This window comes from Chiloscyllium plagiosum, unplaced genomic scaffold (assembly GCF_037043375.1).
Source record: "Chiloscyllium plagiosum isolate Xiang-an unplaced genomic scaffold, Cpla_swu_hap1 HiC_scaffold_11, whole genome shotgun sequence".
Taxonomy (NCBI): domain Eukaryota; kingdom Metazoa; phylum Chordata; class Chondrichthyes; order Orectolobiformes; family Hemiscylliidae; genus Chiloscyllium; species Chiloscyllium plagiosum.
The window spans coordinates 1,104,242-1,120,659 of NW_028270149.1; the positions used below are offsets into that span (position 1 = coordinate 1,104,242).

General features: G+C 43.0%; 1 protein-coding gene across 3 annotated transcripts in view; it reads left to right on the plus strand.

Annotated features, from left to right (window-relative positions):
* The window catches only part of ints6l (integrator complex subunit 6 like), a 166,264-nt gene that overhangs the window by 17,497 nt on the left and 132,349 nt on the right, over positions 1-16,418 (plus strand). For 2 of the 3 annotated variants that reach the window (XM_087991830.1, XM_087991832.1), the window contains exon 3: positions 11,106-11,255. The exons of the other annotated variant lie outside the window; for it this stretch is intronic. In XM_087991830.1, coding sequence (XP_087847956.1) covers positions 11,106-11,255 — 150 coding nt within the window. The remainder of the gene's footprint in view (positions 1-11,105; positions 11,256-16,418) is intronic. 3 annotated transcript variants of the gene reach the window in all.

Here is a 16,418-nt window from a genome sequence, read left to right on the forward strand (position 1 = left end):
ATGGTTGTGGTTGTTTGAAGTCTGTCATCTCAGCTTCAGGATATTTCTCCAGAATTCCTCAGGGAAGTGTCCAATGCCCAACCATTTTCAATTACTTCATTAATGCCCTTCTCAACACCATGAGGTCAGATGTGTGGATGTGTAATCATTGATGAACAAGGTTCACCATTCGCAGTTGATACTGAAGCAGTTCAAGTGGCAATTCAACAAGAACTGGACAGTTTCCAGTCTTGGGCTGAAAAGTGGCAAGTGACATTCATGCTACACAAATGTCAGGCAATGACCAACTGTAATAAGAGAGCATGTGACCATCACCCCTTGGCACTAAGTGGTGTTACTATCGCTGAATCCCCAACTATCAACATCCTGGAGGTTACTGTTGACCAGAAACTGTATTGGACCTGCCATATAAATACAGTGGCTACAGAGCAGGTTAAAGCTAGGAATACTGCAGCAAGTGACTCACCTCTCAACTCCCCAAAGCCTGTCCACTATCTACTAGGCACAAGTCAGGAGTGTGATGGAATACACCCACTTGTCTGGACGAATGTAGCTCCAACAACTGCACCATCCAGAATAAAGTAGCTACTCTGTTAGTACAGCATCCATTAATATCTCTGCACCACTGACTCTTAGTAGCAACATTGTATGTTATCTCCAAGATGTACTGCAGAAATCCATTAACATTCTTTAAACCGCCCCTTCCAAACTCATGTCCACTTCCATCTAGGAGGACAAGGGGCAGCAGAAATATGGGAACGCCACCATCAGTAAATTCCCCTACAAACCACTTACAATCCTGACTCTGAAATATCTTACCATTTCTTCAGCGTCTGTGGACTAAATCCTGAAATTCTCTGCTTTATGGCAGTGTGGGTCTACCTACAGCACATGGGCTGCAGTGATTCAAGAAGGCAGCTCACCACCACCTCGATGACCGTTACGGTCAGGCATACATTTTGGTGCATCCAGCATTGCCTGCATCTTGTGATTTTTTTTTTTACAAAAGGTCTATTTTTTAACTTTTAAAATCCTTTTGGAAAAGAAAGGACGTGAGAGGCAACTTCTTCACGCAGAGAGTGGTGCCAAATGGAATGGGCTGCCAGCAAAAGTGGTTCGGGCAGGTACAATAACAACATTTTAAAAAGCATTTGAATATGGATGGGAAGGGTTGAGAGGGATATGGACCAAATGTGGACAATTGGAACTAGCTGAGTGGGTAGTGTGGTCAGCATGGATGATTTTGGGCTGAAGGGCCTGTTTCCATGCTGTATTACTGTATGACTCCAAGGTGTTGGAAAATTTTGAAATGTCTTGATTCTATTAGTCAATGGAACTTTCAAATTACTTTTTAACAAGACCAAAACAACATAGGAGCAGAAATGGGCCATTCAGACCACTGAGATAGCTCCATCATTATTACTGATTATTGTTTATAGAGTCAGAGTTGTGCAGTATGAAACAGGTCCTTTGGTCCAACTCGTCCATGCTGACCAAATATTCTACATTAATATAGTCCCATTTGCAGCATTTGGCCCATATCCTTCTAAACCCTTCCTATTTCATATACCCATTCAAGTGTCTTTTTAAATGTTGTAATTGTACCAGCCTCCATCGATTCCTGTGGCACCTCATTCCATATACACACCCATCTCTGCATGAAGAAATTACCCTTAGATCCTTTTTAAACCTTTCTCCTCTCACCTTAAACCTATGCCCTCTAGTTTTGGATTGTCCTACTCCAGAGAAAAGACCTTGGCTATTTACCTCTCCATGCTCCTCATGATTTTATACACCTCCTATAAGGTCACCCTGTTGGACTATTTTCCGGGGTCATGCGGTTTTTGACTCTGACTGATAAAGGCAAGCATTCTGAATGTCATCTTCACTATCCTATCTAACCAAGACTCTACTTTCAAGAAACTTTGAACCTGCGCTCAAAAGTCTCCTTGCTTAGTAACATTCCCCAGGATTTTACCATTAAGTGTATAAGTCCTGCCCTGATTTGCCTTTCTGTAATGCAGCACCTCACGTTTATCAAAATTAAACTCTGTCTGGCACTCCACGGCCCATTGATCCATCTGATCAAGGCTATTTGATAATTTTCCACTCCACTTTCATGCTTCTTCCCCTATAATTCCTGATTTGCTTACTGAGTAAAAGGCTATTTTAGCCTTCAAAATTGTTAACATCAGAGCTACTGCAGTCCTGTATGGTAAAGAAAATTCCTCCTCATCTGTGTTAAATGTGAGATCTTTTTACTCTGTGGTTATGTCAGCTGGTTCTATACTCACTTACAAGGGGAAACATTCTGCATCTACCCTGGGAAACATTCTGCATCTACCCTGTGAAACCCTAAGCATCTTTTTTACTTCAATAAGGCTGCCTCTTGTGAGTGCAGGCCCAAACTATCATCCGCTCCTCATAAGAATAAATTTCCATAACTCTATTCAACCCAGTGAAGTTTTTCTGGAGAGTCTCGGATGCCTTTATGTTTTAGGTAAGGGGCCCAAAACTCTTCACGATATTCTAGCTATGGTCTCACGAGTACCTTGTATAGTTTTAGCTATATTTCACTGTTTTTATTCTCCATTCTGTTTGAAATAAAGGTCAGCATTCCATTTGCCTCCTGTATTACCTGCTGAACTCGTTTTTATTTTAAAAGGCTTCATTATTACCTCTAAGCTTTTGATACTTAAGGGAACACAAACTAACTTATTGACCTGTCCTCATAATTTAAATCCTGGTACCCTGCCAACTAAAAAACCTCTCCAGATATTTTGGTGCCCTGTGCTGTCTGAACTCTAGCTGCTAAACTGACCAAGGCTGGTACAATTGAAATATTGGTTCCTCTCCTTTTTTTTTAAACCCAGGCCATTGAGTGTGAGGGTGAGGGTCCATCAGCTGTTTTTATTACTTTTCATATCTGTCAATCAGCTTTTAGTCATTGGTATGTGCCTAAATAAAATATGCTGATTTGTTTATTCCCAGATTCAAAATCAGATGTGTCTGATTGCACTTGTCCAGGTTGAATATCAAACAGTCGTGGTACATATTGGCACCAATGATATAGCCAGGAAAGGGATTGAGGATCTGAAAAGTGACTACAGAGAGTTAGGCTGGAAGCTGAAGAGCAGGATGAGTAGAATACCGATTTCAGGTTTGTTACCGGTGCCACGAGATAGTGAGGTGAGGAACAGTCAGCGAGTGCAGCTTAATACTTGGTTGCGAGGCTGATGCAGGAGGGAGGGCTTCAGATACTTAGATTATTGGGATGCCTTCTGGGGAAGATGGGACCTGTACATGAAGGACTGATTGCTTATGAACTGGAGGGGCACAAATGTCCTGAGTGGGAGATTTGCTCGTGTGGTTCAGGAGGTTTAAACTACTTTGGCAGGGGGTGGGAACCAGCGCTACATTTCTTAGAGGGCGGTAGTTATAGATGGGGCAGTGACAGGACATAGTGAATCCATTGGGAAGCTTTTTCATGTGATGAAACAAAGGGATCCGTTAAAATGTGTCTGCTTTAACACAAGGAGTGTCAGAAATAAGGGTGACGAACTTAAAGCATGGATCAGTACTTGGGACTATAATGTTGTGACCAAACTGAGATGCGGGTTTCATAAGGTCAAGAATAGTTGCTAGATGTTCCAAGGATTAAAACATTTAAAAAGTACAGGGAGGGTGGAAAAAGAAGAGGGGGTATAGCATTGCTAATCAGAGCGTGCAGCACAGCTACAGAAACGAAGGTTGTCGAGGAAGGTTTGTCTACCGAGTCAGTATGGGTGGAAGTTAGGAACAGCAAAGGAGCAGCCATCTAATTGGGGGTTTTCTACAGACCCCTGAAAGCAGTAGAGAGATCGAAGAACTCATAGGCCGGCAGATTTTGGAAAAATGCAGATGTAGCAGGGTTGTTGTTATGGGTGACTTCAACTTTCCCAATATTGACTGGAACCTCCTTAATGCAAATGGTCTGGATGCAACCGTTTTTGTCAGGTGTGATCAGGAGAGTTTCCTTACTCAGTATGGAGACAGACCGACGAGGGGAGAGGCCATTTTGGATTTGGTGCTTGGCAATGAGCCAGGACAGGTGTCAGATCTCGCGGTGGGAGAATACTTTGGTGACACTGACCATAACTGCCTCACATTTACCACAGCCATGGGAAGGTATTTAATTGGGGAAATGGAAATTATGACGCTATCAGACAACAGTTGGAAAGTACAGACTGGGAGCAATTGTTCCACAGAAAGGGCACAGTAGACATGTGGAGACTGTTTAAGGAGCAGTTGTTGCGAGTGATGCACAAATTTGTTCCCCTAAGACAGGCAAGAAGGGGTAAGATTAAGGAGCCTTGGATGATGAGAACACAGGAGCTTCTTGTCAAAAGGAAGAAGGAAGCAAGGGTCTAGCACTGCTTTAGAAAGGAGCTCAGAAATGGACTTAGGAGAGCCAGGAGGGGGCATGAAAAAGTCTTGGCAGGAAGGATTATAGAGAACCCAAAGGCATTTTACTCATGTGAGGAATAAGAGGATGATCAGGGAGAAGGTTGGGGTGGTCGGGGATAGTGTAGGGAACTTGCATGTGGAGTGTGAGCACATAGGGGAAGCCCTAAATGAGTTTTTTGCTTCGGTTTTCACTAAGGAAAATGGCCTTATTGTGAATGAGAACTTTGAAGAGCTGGGAAACAGGCTTGAACAGATCAAGATTGATGAAGTTGATGTGCTGGAAGTTTTGGCAAACATTGATTGATACGTAACCAGGGCCAGACCAGATTTATCCTAGGTTGCTCCGGGAAGCGAGAAAGGATGTTGCTAAGCCACTGGCGAAGATCTTTGCTTCCTCACACTCCATGGGAGTCTTACCGGAGGGTTGGAGGGAGGTGAATATTGATTCCTCTTTTCAAGAAGTGTAAAAGGGAAATCTGTGGCAATTATAGACCAGTCAGTCTTACGCCTGTGGTCAGCAAAGTTTTGGAAAGAATTCTGAGGGATAGGATTTATGACTATTTGGAACAGCATAGTGTGATTAAAGGCAGTCAGCATGGCTTTGTGAGGGGCAGATCATGCCTCACTAATCTTATTGAGTTCTTTGAGGAGGTGACTAGACAGGTCGACAAAGGTCGAGCAGTGGATGTGGTGTATGTGGACTTCAGCAAGGCATTTAATAAGGTCCCCCTGGTAGGCTCATTCATAAAGTCAGGAGGTATGGGATACAGGGAGGTATGGTTGTCTGGATTCAGAATTGGTTAGCTGACAGAAGGCAGAGAGTGGTTATCGATGGAAAGTGTTCTGCCTGGAGGTCAGTGTTGAGTGGTGTTCCGCAGGGCTCCGTTCTTGGGCCTCCGCTCTTTGTACTTTTTATAAATGACTGATGAGGAGGTTGAGGGGTGTATTAGTAAATTTGCAGATGACACAAAGGTTGGAGGTGTCGTCGATAGTATAGAGGGCTACTGCAGGCTGCAGTGCAATATAGACAGGATGCAAAGCTTGGCTTAGAAATGGCAGATGGAGTTCAACCTGGATAAATGCAAAGTGATGCATTTTGGAAGGTCAAACTCAAATGCTGAATTTAGGATTAAAGACAGGGTTCTTGGCAGTGTGGAGGAAGTGGGTTGGTACCTGGGACTTCGATGTTGTGGCTATTACGGAGACATGGCTAGAACAGGGACAGGATTGGCTGTTGCAGGTTCCAGGATTTAAATGTTTTAGTAGGGTCAGAGGTGGGGGTAAAAGAGGGGGAGGTGTGGCATTGCTTGTCAAAGATAGTATTACAGTGGTGGAAAGGACGATGGATGAGGACTTGCCATCTGAGGTAGTTTGGGCTGAGGTTCGGAATAGGAAAGGTGAGGGCACCCTGTTAGGAGTCTTTTACAGGCCTCCCAATAGTCCTAGAAACGTAGAAGAAAGGATAGGGAAGGTGATTCAGGAGATGAGTGACAGTAATAGGGTGGTGGTTATGGGGGACTTTAACTTTCCTGATATTGATTGGGAAAGCTATAGCTCAAGTTCGTTAGATGGGTCAGTGTTTGTTCAATGTGTGCAGGAGAGTTTCCTGACACAATATGTAGACAGGCCAACAAGAGGTGAGGCCATACTGGATTTGGTTCTGGGTAACGAACCAGGCCAGGTGTTAGAATTAGAGGTAGGTGAGCACTTTGGGGATAGTGACCATAATTCGGTGATTTTTACTCTCGTGATGGAGAGGGATAAGTGTGTACTACAGGGCAAGAGTTATAGCTGGGGTCAGGGAAATTATGATGCGGTGAGGCATGACTTAGGATGTGTGGCTTGGAAAAGTAGACTCCAAGGCAAGAGTGTAAATGATATGTGGAGCTTGTTCAAGGAGCAACTATTGAATGTCCTTGATAATTATGTACCTGTCAGGCAGGGAGGAAAGGGTCGTGCGAGGGAGCCGTGGTTTAATAAGGAATTGGAATCCCTTGTTAAATGGAAGAGGGCGGCCTATCTCAAGATGAGACGTGAAGGTTCAATTGGGGCGATTGAGAGTTATAGGGTAGCCAGGAAGGACCTGAAGAGAGAGCTAAGAGCAGCAAGGAGGGGACATGAAAGGTCCTTAGTCGGTAGGATTAGGGAAAACCCTAAGGCTTTCTACAGGTATGTTAGGAATAAAAGAATGACTAGGGTAGGAATAGGTCCAGTCAAGGATAGCAGTGGGAAGTTGCGTGTGGAGGCGGAAGAGATTGGGGAGACACTGAATGAATACTTTTCTTCAGTATTTACTCAGGAACAGGGCATTGTCGTCGATGTGAATACTGAGTCACAAATAAGTAGAATGGATGGCTTTGAGGTATGTAGAGAAGAGGTGTTGGAAATCCTGGAAAAGGTGAAAATAGATAAGTCCCCTGGGCCTGATGGCATTTATCCTAGGATTCTCTGGGAAGCAAGGGAGGAGATTGCAGAGCCATTGGCCTTGATCTTTATGTCCTCTTTGTCTACAGGAGTAGTGCCAGAAGACTGGAGGATAGCAAATGTGGTTCCCTTGTTCAAAAAGGGGAGTAGGGATAACCCTAGTAACTATAGGCCGGTGAGTCTCACTTCTGTTGTGGGCAAAGTCTTAGAGAGAATTGTAAGGGATAGGATTTATGCACATCTGGATAGGAATAATGTGATCAAGGATAGTCAGCATGGTTTTGTGAAGGGCAGGTCGTGCCTCACAAACCTTATTGAATTCTTTGAAAAGGTGACGAAGGAGGTTGATGAGGGGAAAGCGGTAGATGTGGTATATATGGATTTTAGTAAGGCGTTTGATAAGGTTCCCCATGGTAGGCTACTGCAGAAAATACGGAGATATGGCATTGAGGGTGAGTTGGAGGTTTGGATTAGGAATTGGCTGGATGGAAGAAGACAGAGGGTAGTAGTTGATGGCAAAGTTTCTTCATGGAGTGCCGTCACTAGCGGTGTTCCGCAAGGATCTGTTTTGGGACCATTGCTGTTTGTCATTTTTATAAATGACCTGGAAGAGGGGTTAGAAGGTTGGGTGAGCAAGTTTGCGGATGATACGAAAGTCGGAGGAGTTGTTGACAGTGAGGAAGGATGTGGCAGGTTACAGCAGGATATAGAGAAGCTGCAGAGCTGGGCAGAAAGGTGGCAAATGGAATTCAATGTAGCTAAATGTGAGGTGATTCACTTTGGGAAGAATAACAAAAAGATGGGGTACTGGGCTAATGGTCGGATACTTGGTAGTGTGGATGAGCAGAGGGATCTTGGTGTCCATGTGCACAGATCTCTGAAAGTTGCCACCCAGGTAAATAGTGCGGTGAGGAAGGCATATGGCGTACTGGCTTTTATTGGTAGAGGAATTGAGTTCCGGAGTCCTGAGGTCATGATGCAGTTGTATAAAACTCTGGTGCGGCCGCATCTGGAATATTGTGTGCAGTTTTGGTCGCCATACTATAGGAAGGATGTGGAGGCACTGGAACGGGTGCAGAGGAGGTTTACCAGGATGTTGCCTGGTATGGAAGGAAGATCATATGAGGATAGACTGAGACACTTGGGGCTGTTTTCATTAGAGAAAAGAAGGTTTAGGGGTGACTTGATTGAGGTGTACAAGATGATTAGGGGGTTAGATAGGGTTGACAGTGTGAACCTTTTCCCGCGTATGGAGTCGGGTATTACAAGGGGGCATAGCTTTAAATTAAGGGGGGGTAGATATAGGACTGAAGTTAGGGGTAGGTTCTTCACTCAGCGAGTCGTAAGTTCATGGAATGCCCTGCCAGCAGCAGTGGTGGACTCTCCCTCTTTATGGGCATTTAAGCGGGCATTGGATAGGTATATGGAGGATAGTGGGTTAGTATAGGTTAGGTGGGCTTGGATCAGCGCAACATCGAGGGCCAAAGGGCCTGTACTGCGCTGTATTCTTCTAGAGGGATCTTGGTGTTCAATTGCATAGATCCCTCAAAGTTGCCACCCAAGTGGATAGGGTTGTTAAGAAAGTATATGGTGTTTTGGCTTTTATTAACAGGGGGATTGAGTTTAAGAGCCACGAGGTTTTGCTGCAGCTCTTCAAAACCCTGGTGAGACCACACTTGGAATATTGTGTCCAGTTCTGGTCGTCCTATTATAAGAAAGATACAGAGGCTTTGTAGAGGGTGCAAAGAAGGTTTACCAGGATGCTGCCTGGACTAGAAAGCCTGTCTTACGAAGAGAGGTTGATTAAGCTTGGACTTTTCTCTCAAGAGAGAGAGAAGTACGAAGAGAGGTGACTGACCGAGGTATACAAGGTAATGAGAGACATGGGTGGAGTTGATAGCCAGAGACTTTTCCCCAGGGCAGAAATGAGGCGTCATAGTTTTAAGATTTTAGGAGGAAGGTATAGAGGAGATGCCAGAGACAGGTTCTTTACTGAGAGTTGTGAATGCATAGAATGCGTTGCCAACGGTGGGTGGAAGCAGAATCATTAGCGATATTTAAATGACTACTGAGCATGCACATGTTCAGCAGCGAATTGGGGGTTACGTAGGTTAGGTTATTTTATTTTTAGATTAGGGTTAATCCTAATTGTCAGCCGAAGGATCTGTTCTGTGCTTTACTTTTCTATCTCTCCATAAAGAGGTATCGTCCTCGCCTCATGCATCCTGTCAAGGCCCTCAGTCTCAATGATTAGTGCAGCCATTCATTTATCTAAACATTGCCGCTGTACAATTCTTGTTCAGTTAAGGGAATTTTGCTCACTTGCAGATTCTATCATCTCAAGCAGCACTCCAGTGAAGAATTCTGCTGAGTAGAGACTGGTAAAGGGATATCAAACGCCAGCCAGCTGGATGTTTTTTCGTAGAATGCCTAGAGTGCAGGTAGAGAATTTGGCCCATCAAGTCTGCACTGACCCTTGCAAGATCGTCCCACCCAGATCGATCCTGCCTACCCTGTCCCTGAAACCCTGCATTTCCCATGGCTAATTCGCACAACCTACACATCCCTGGACACTAGGGCAATTTAGCATAGCCAATCCATGTAACTGCCACATCTGTTGGAGGAAACCCAGTAATGCTGACTGCTGTGACCCTTGAGTAGTTAGAAGCTGCAATCTGCATTTGGGCCTTTGACTAGAAGATCTCAATTCTAGTATCACCATTGTTGACCAAAATTGCTGACTTAAATTCCCAAAGCACTGCGGTTGCTAGAGGTACTTAGAGCTTAGAGGTCACAGCTCAACAGATTTTTGTTGGGTAAGAATATAATGGGAAATGGCATAAAAACAAATGGTTAGAATCATGCAGAAGTCAACAATGGGCAGGATTGCAAAATGATTCTATTAGAGAACTAGTCATGTAGCGACACCTTCATACTCTGTAAAGAGAAGGAATATGTACAAGCCTTGCATGTTTATTTTAACTGTCTGGCAACATAGGTGCTTCTAGTTCCCTGTTGTTTTCTTTATGGCAGCCCTTCGGCCAATGCGAGAGTCAGCATGCTCGTCAATCAAGATTAGACTTTCCAATCAGTCAGCACCTCTTTTCTCTTATAAATTATTGTGATCATCTGAAATATGGCATTCTTGTGATTGTCCTGATGAGTACATGATGGAAAGCTTTGGTGTATTTGAGGTGATTATGGTGTCCTTAACTCCTGCCAACCCGTTGTTTGAGCCTGCTGGAGAAGTTGCTGTAATATCACCTGCACAGGATTGCAAGTCTAGAATATCGGAGCTGGATTGTCTGGCAGTGGACCGACATTTAGACTTTCAGATGGGTCAGCAAAAAAAATCTGAGACTTAATTTTGTGGCAGTGCATGTCTTTTTATAACTCTTCTTTGTTCCTCTCTAACTCCGACCTCCCATTCATGCTATAGCCTGCTTCAGAAGATGTGTATTTAAAGAAAACCTCTCCCTTGGAAGGTTTGATGTCTGAAATATGATTTTGAATTTGTCGTCTTTAGTATGAGTGTAATTGTCAAAGGAATTCAAACTCTGAAAGAAAGGGCAATTTTCATTGGTGCTATAATTCAGGGCAAGATTGATTTTTACCATCAAACAGGAGACGTACTTTCCATGTCCACATTATTACTATAGTTTACTATCTTAAACACTTTAGTCGAGTCACCCCTTATTCTTCCCCAGTCTTTTTCTCATTAGACAACCTGCTCATTCCGGATATCAATCTAGTCAACATGCTCTGAACTGCTTCCAATGCATTTCCAGCTTCTCTTAAATAATGAGGGCAAAACTGCAAATAATATTTAATGTGTTTTCACCGGTGACTCAGGTGCCTATCTGTGTGGAGTTTGCACATTCTCCCTGTGTCTGTGTGGATTTCTTCCAGGTGCTCCGGTTTCCCTCCTCAGTCCAAAGATGTGCTGGTCAGGTGAATTGCCCATACTGTTTGGTGCATTAGTCGAGGATAAATATAGGGTCGGGGAATGGGTTTAGGTGAGTCACTCTTCGGAGGAGTGGTGTGGACTTGTTGGGCCGAAGGGCCTGTTTCCATAGTGTAGGGAATCTCATCTCATCTAGATGCCCTGTATAATTGAGGCATAACACCCATATTGTTATGTTCAATTCCTCTAGTAAAGACTTTTGACCCTGAGTACTAACCTTTTGTGACTCATGCGCGTCCAATAACTATTAGATGTTACAATTATTTTGCAGGCTGGTTGGAAAGAAAACCATGCGACTTTCATGAATGAGCTGAAGAATCTTCAGGCATCAGGGCTCACCACCCTCGGGCAGGCACTGCGGACATCCTTTGATTTGTTAAATCTGAACCGCTTAGTTTCTGGGATAGATAATTATGGTCAGGTTAGTACACATGCATTTTTTAAAAAATCCCTAGCTATTCCTGTCTCAACTGTAACTGGCTAAGTTATTTTTGTAATTATCATCTGTAACCTCCATTGTGTTTAATAACAAAATGCATTTCAACTAAAATCTTTCCTTGCCAATGTCTGCAAATCTCTTTCTCTGGTTGATGGTCAGCACTACAAATAGCACAGAGCTTGCAAAATTGTAAGAAGTTGGAAGTTTTTTAAATTTACTCAAGGGATGTGTGTGTCTCTGGCTGGGCCAGCATTTGTTGCCCATCTCTAATTGCCCTTGAAAAGCTGATGGTAAGCTGCATCATTGAACTGCTACAGTCCATGTGCTGTAGATAGACCTACAACATTCTTAGGAAATTTCATGACTTTGACCTAGTGACACTGAAGGAACTGCAATATATTTTCAAGTCAGAATGGTGAGTGAAAAGGATCTTGGCAAATTTCTGCAATGCACCTTGCACATACGACACACTGCTGCTACTGAGCATTGGTAGTTGAGGGAATGGATGATTGTGGATGTAGTGCCAGTCAAGCGGGTTGCTTTGTCCTGGATGGTGTCAAACCTCTTAAGTGTTGTTGGAGCTGCACCCGTCCATGAAAATGGGGATGATGCCATTACACCCTTGACTTGCGTCTCATAGATGGTGGACAGGCTTTTGTGAGTCAGGAGGTGAGTTACTCAATGCAGTAGTCATAGTCTCTATCCTGCTGCTGTCACCACTGTATTTATATAGCGAGTCCAGTTCAGTTTCTGGTCAGTGGTAACCCCCAGGATGTTGGTAATGGGACGTATGGTGATGGTGACAACATTGAATGTCAAAGAATGGTGATTATATTGCCTAGCATTTGTGCGCCATGAATATTATTTGTCAGTTGTCAGCCCAAGCCTAGATATTGTCCAGATCTTGTTGCATTTGAACATGGATTGCTTCAGTATCTGAGAAGTCATGAGTGATGCTGATCGTTGTGCATTCGTCAGCAAACATCCTCAAATCTGACCTTATGATGGAGGGAAGGTCATTAATGAAGCAGCTGAAGATGATTGGGCTTAAAACCTCACCTTGAAGAATGTTGTGCATTTAATGTAAGGACAGCCAGTTTTATTCAGTGTGGCCTTTGTGCTGCCCAGCAGTGCTGTGACCTGGCTGCTTTGTATAAGCTTGTAAAACAAATTATCTGTATGCAATATATGTCAAGATCTATTTATGAAGAAAGTGTGAGTGGTGATTGTTTCAAATGGTTTTACTATCTTGTGTCAATGATGCATTGTGACAGGTGTGCGTTATGTTGCATGACTCCAGTGATTAATGCACTTACCCTGTGGATTTTATACGTACATCTGTAAAGTAGATCCAGTGGTGCAGTGTATGAAAATGCCAGATGTGAGATTTTGTCATTGAATGAGGTCATATGAAACACTGACAGAAAATGTGAGGAAAGCAGTTGAATGTTAAATTAATGTTTAAGTTTGTGTTGACTGTTTATTGTTTAATCTGTCAATAAAGCATTCAAATTACTTAATGTTTCATGCTAAAGTTTTGAGCATTTACAATAAAGTTGAGCTATATCATGTACACATTGCAAAAAATTGCATATGCTGACAGTAAAATACATTGGTTTTAAAAGCTTATCCTTTTGCATACATGGAGTATTAGTACTTGCAGTAAGGTGTGGTTACAAGCTATAACAATTGATTTCAATTCCTTACACTGAGAATGTGTATTAGGTATAAGCAGGCAAGGAAAGAGTTAAGTTATGAGTTTTGTGAAACAAAATTTCAGCTGAGCATGACTCAGATCAGATAAGAACATACAGTTAACAATAGGGTGCTGGAGGCAAGGGTAGTGGGTTCACAAGGTGGAAAAGCATTCATTGTGTGAGGCATTTAACAAGATGAGGTAGCATTCAGTATGTAATTCAGTTTAACAAGGTGAAAGTATTCATTATGGGAAGCTAGTTAACAAGGTTAAGAACATTAACCTTGTACCAGCAGATGGCTTAATCTTTACTGTTGATGCTTGCTGATTGTAATGGTCACCCAATTAATATATATGTTGCCTTATCTGGATGCTCCTCCCTGTAAAATGACTAGATAGTTCATTAAGATACTGCTGTTCAGATGGGTGATCGTTCTCTCTCCCTCCAGGGTTTGGAATAAAGATGAAGGAGGTAACACTATACTCTGTCTCTGACCATTTTGCTTCGACTGGGGGAGGGGGCGGGAGCGGGACGACAACACCATGTTTTTGTTTGCTGGAAATCTTTAATGCTTCCTGAAATATTTGCTCATCAAATATGAAATTGTATCGCTGGTGCGTTTTTAACCAAAAGTAGGTAAAGATAAAGTTACAATAGTCCCAGAGAACCATAGGGGGGGAGAGAGAGATGACTAGTGAATTTAGCCTGAACGTCACTGTCATGAAGGCGAAACCTTCATGGTGACTTTAGCCAAGTTGAACCTCTGCTTTTCGTGTCGTTCTTCATCGCTAACTAGCTATCCCGCAACACATTTCATTGCTTTGAATTACAGTTTTGCTGATGGGAAAGATTTAAATCATCTTGAAGACTTGAAGATGACTCTTTTTTTTTACCTTAAGAGCAATTATTATTTTGGCCACAAATATTAGCAGAACTAGTGATGCTCACATTGTGCAAATTAATAACTTTTTGGAGGTGGGCGGGGCAAACTGGTGTAAGGTCCTATTATAGTTGTCAAGTTAATCCAGTAAGCAATTTTTTTAATGTTTGTGAAGAAACCATTGTGCAGCTGTACCATGATTTGAGTATTCATGGATCCTCTTCCTGATTAACCACTAAAATAGATGTGTTTTACTGTCAGAACTTTGAGATTGTCCCTTTCTTTGTGTTCCCAGCCACTCTGATCTTTTCCACTGATTGGCAGGCCTGTGTGACCATAAGATATAGGAGCAGTTTTAGGCCATTTAACCCAACGAATCTGCTCTACTATTCCAATGTGATTGATACATTTCTCAACCCCATTCTCCTGCCTTCTCCCTGTAACCCTTGATCCCCTAACTAATCAAGAATCTATTCATCTCTGTCTTAAATACCCTCAATGACTTGGCTACCAAAGCCCTCTGTGACAATAAATTCTTCACAGTTACCACCCTTTGGTTGAAAAAATTCCTTCTCATTTCTTTCTAAAGGGTTGTCCCTTTACACTAAGGATGTTCCCTCGGGTCCTAGCCCCTTCTACTAGTGGAAACGTCTTCTCCACGATCACTATCCAGGCATCTCCATATCCTGAAAGTTTCAATCAGATCCCACCGCCCCCATTGTTCTATATCCCAAGTGCAGACCCCGAGTCCTCAACCGTTCCTCATATGACAAGTGATAAATCCCTCTGATCATTGCTGTAAACTTCCTCTGGTTCCGCTCCTAGGCGACGCATCCTTCCTTAGATATGGGGCCCAAAACCAATCACAATATTCTAAATGCAATCTGACCAGAGCCTTATGCAACCTCAGCAGCACATCTCTGCTCTTCTATTCTAGCTCTCTTTAAATGAATGTGAACATTGCATTTGCCTTCATAACTGCCAACTAAACCTACACATTAACCTTCACAGAATCCTGAACAAGGACTCCCACATCCCGTTGTGCTTCAGATTTCAAAGCTTCTTTCTGTTCAGAAAATAATTCTCGCTTCTATTCTTTGCACCAAAGTACTTTCTCATATTTTAATCCAAATACCACTTTTTTTGCCCAATTTGCCCAGCATGTCCAAATTCTTCTGCAGCCTCTCATTTCCTGAACATGACCTATCCCTTCACCTACCTTTGTGTTACCTGCAAACTTAGCAACAACGCTCTCAGTCCCTTCATCCAGATTCTTAATGTATTAATGTGAATAGTTGTAGTCCCTACACTGTCCCCAGCAGAACTCAACTATTTGCTGGCTGCCATCCTGAAAAAACCCCTTTATCCCTATTCTCTGTTCTGTCAATCAGCCAATCCTTGATCCATGCCAGTATCTTGCCCCTAACACCACGGGCTGTTAGAATAGCAGCCTCCTCTGTGGCACTTTGTCAAAGACTTTCTGGAAATCCAAGTGGATCACATCCACTGGCTCTCCTTTGTTTAACTTGCTTATTACCTTCTCAAAGAATTCTCAGATTTGTCAGACATGACCTCTCCTTGATGATGCTATGCTGACTCTGCCCTATTTTACCATGAACTTCCAAATGCTCAGCAATCTGATTCTTAGTAATGGACTCTGAAAAGCTTACCAACAACCGAGGTCATTTTTACTCTTATTTCCTGTCTTCTATCTCCTTCCCTTCTTAATGACAGTGTTACGTTAGTCACTTTCCAGTCCATAAGACATAGAAGCAGAAATTAGGCCATTCAGCCCATCGCGTATGCTTTGCTTTGCCATTCAATTGTGGCTTACAAGTTTCTCAATCACATTCTCCCTGTAATCCTTGATCCCCTTGATATTTAAGAACCTATCTATCTCCGACTTAAATATAATCAATGACCTTGCCTCCATAGCCTTCTGTGGCAATGAATTCCATAGATTCAGCACTGTCTGGCAGAAGAAGTTTCTCCTTATCTCCGTTCTGAAAGATCTTCCCTTTACTCTAAGTCTGTGCCCTCGGGTCCTAGTCTCTCCTACCAATGGAAACATCTTCCCAACACCCATTCTATCCAGACCATTCAGTATTCTGAATGGTTCAATTAGATCCCCCCCCCCTCATCTTTCTAATCACATATAGACCCACAGTCCTCAAACATTCCTCATATGTTAAGCTTTTCAATCCTGTGACCATTCTCGTGAACCTCCTGTGAACACGTCCAAAATCAGTAAATCCTTCCTGAGATATAGAACATAGAACAGTACAGCACAGAACAGGACCTTCAGCCCACGATGTTGTGCCAACCATTGATCCTCGTGTAAGGTAAACCTAATGTACGAACTCTCAAATTTCTGTGACCATATGCATGTCCAGCAGTCTCTTAAATATCCCCAATGACCTCGCTTCCACAACTGCTGCTGGCAACGCATTCCATGTTCTCTCAACTCTCTGCGTAAAGAATCCGCCTCTGACATCCCCTCTCTACTTTCCGCCAAACAGCTTAAAACTATGACCCCTTGTGTTAACAATTTCTGCCCTGGGAAAAACT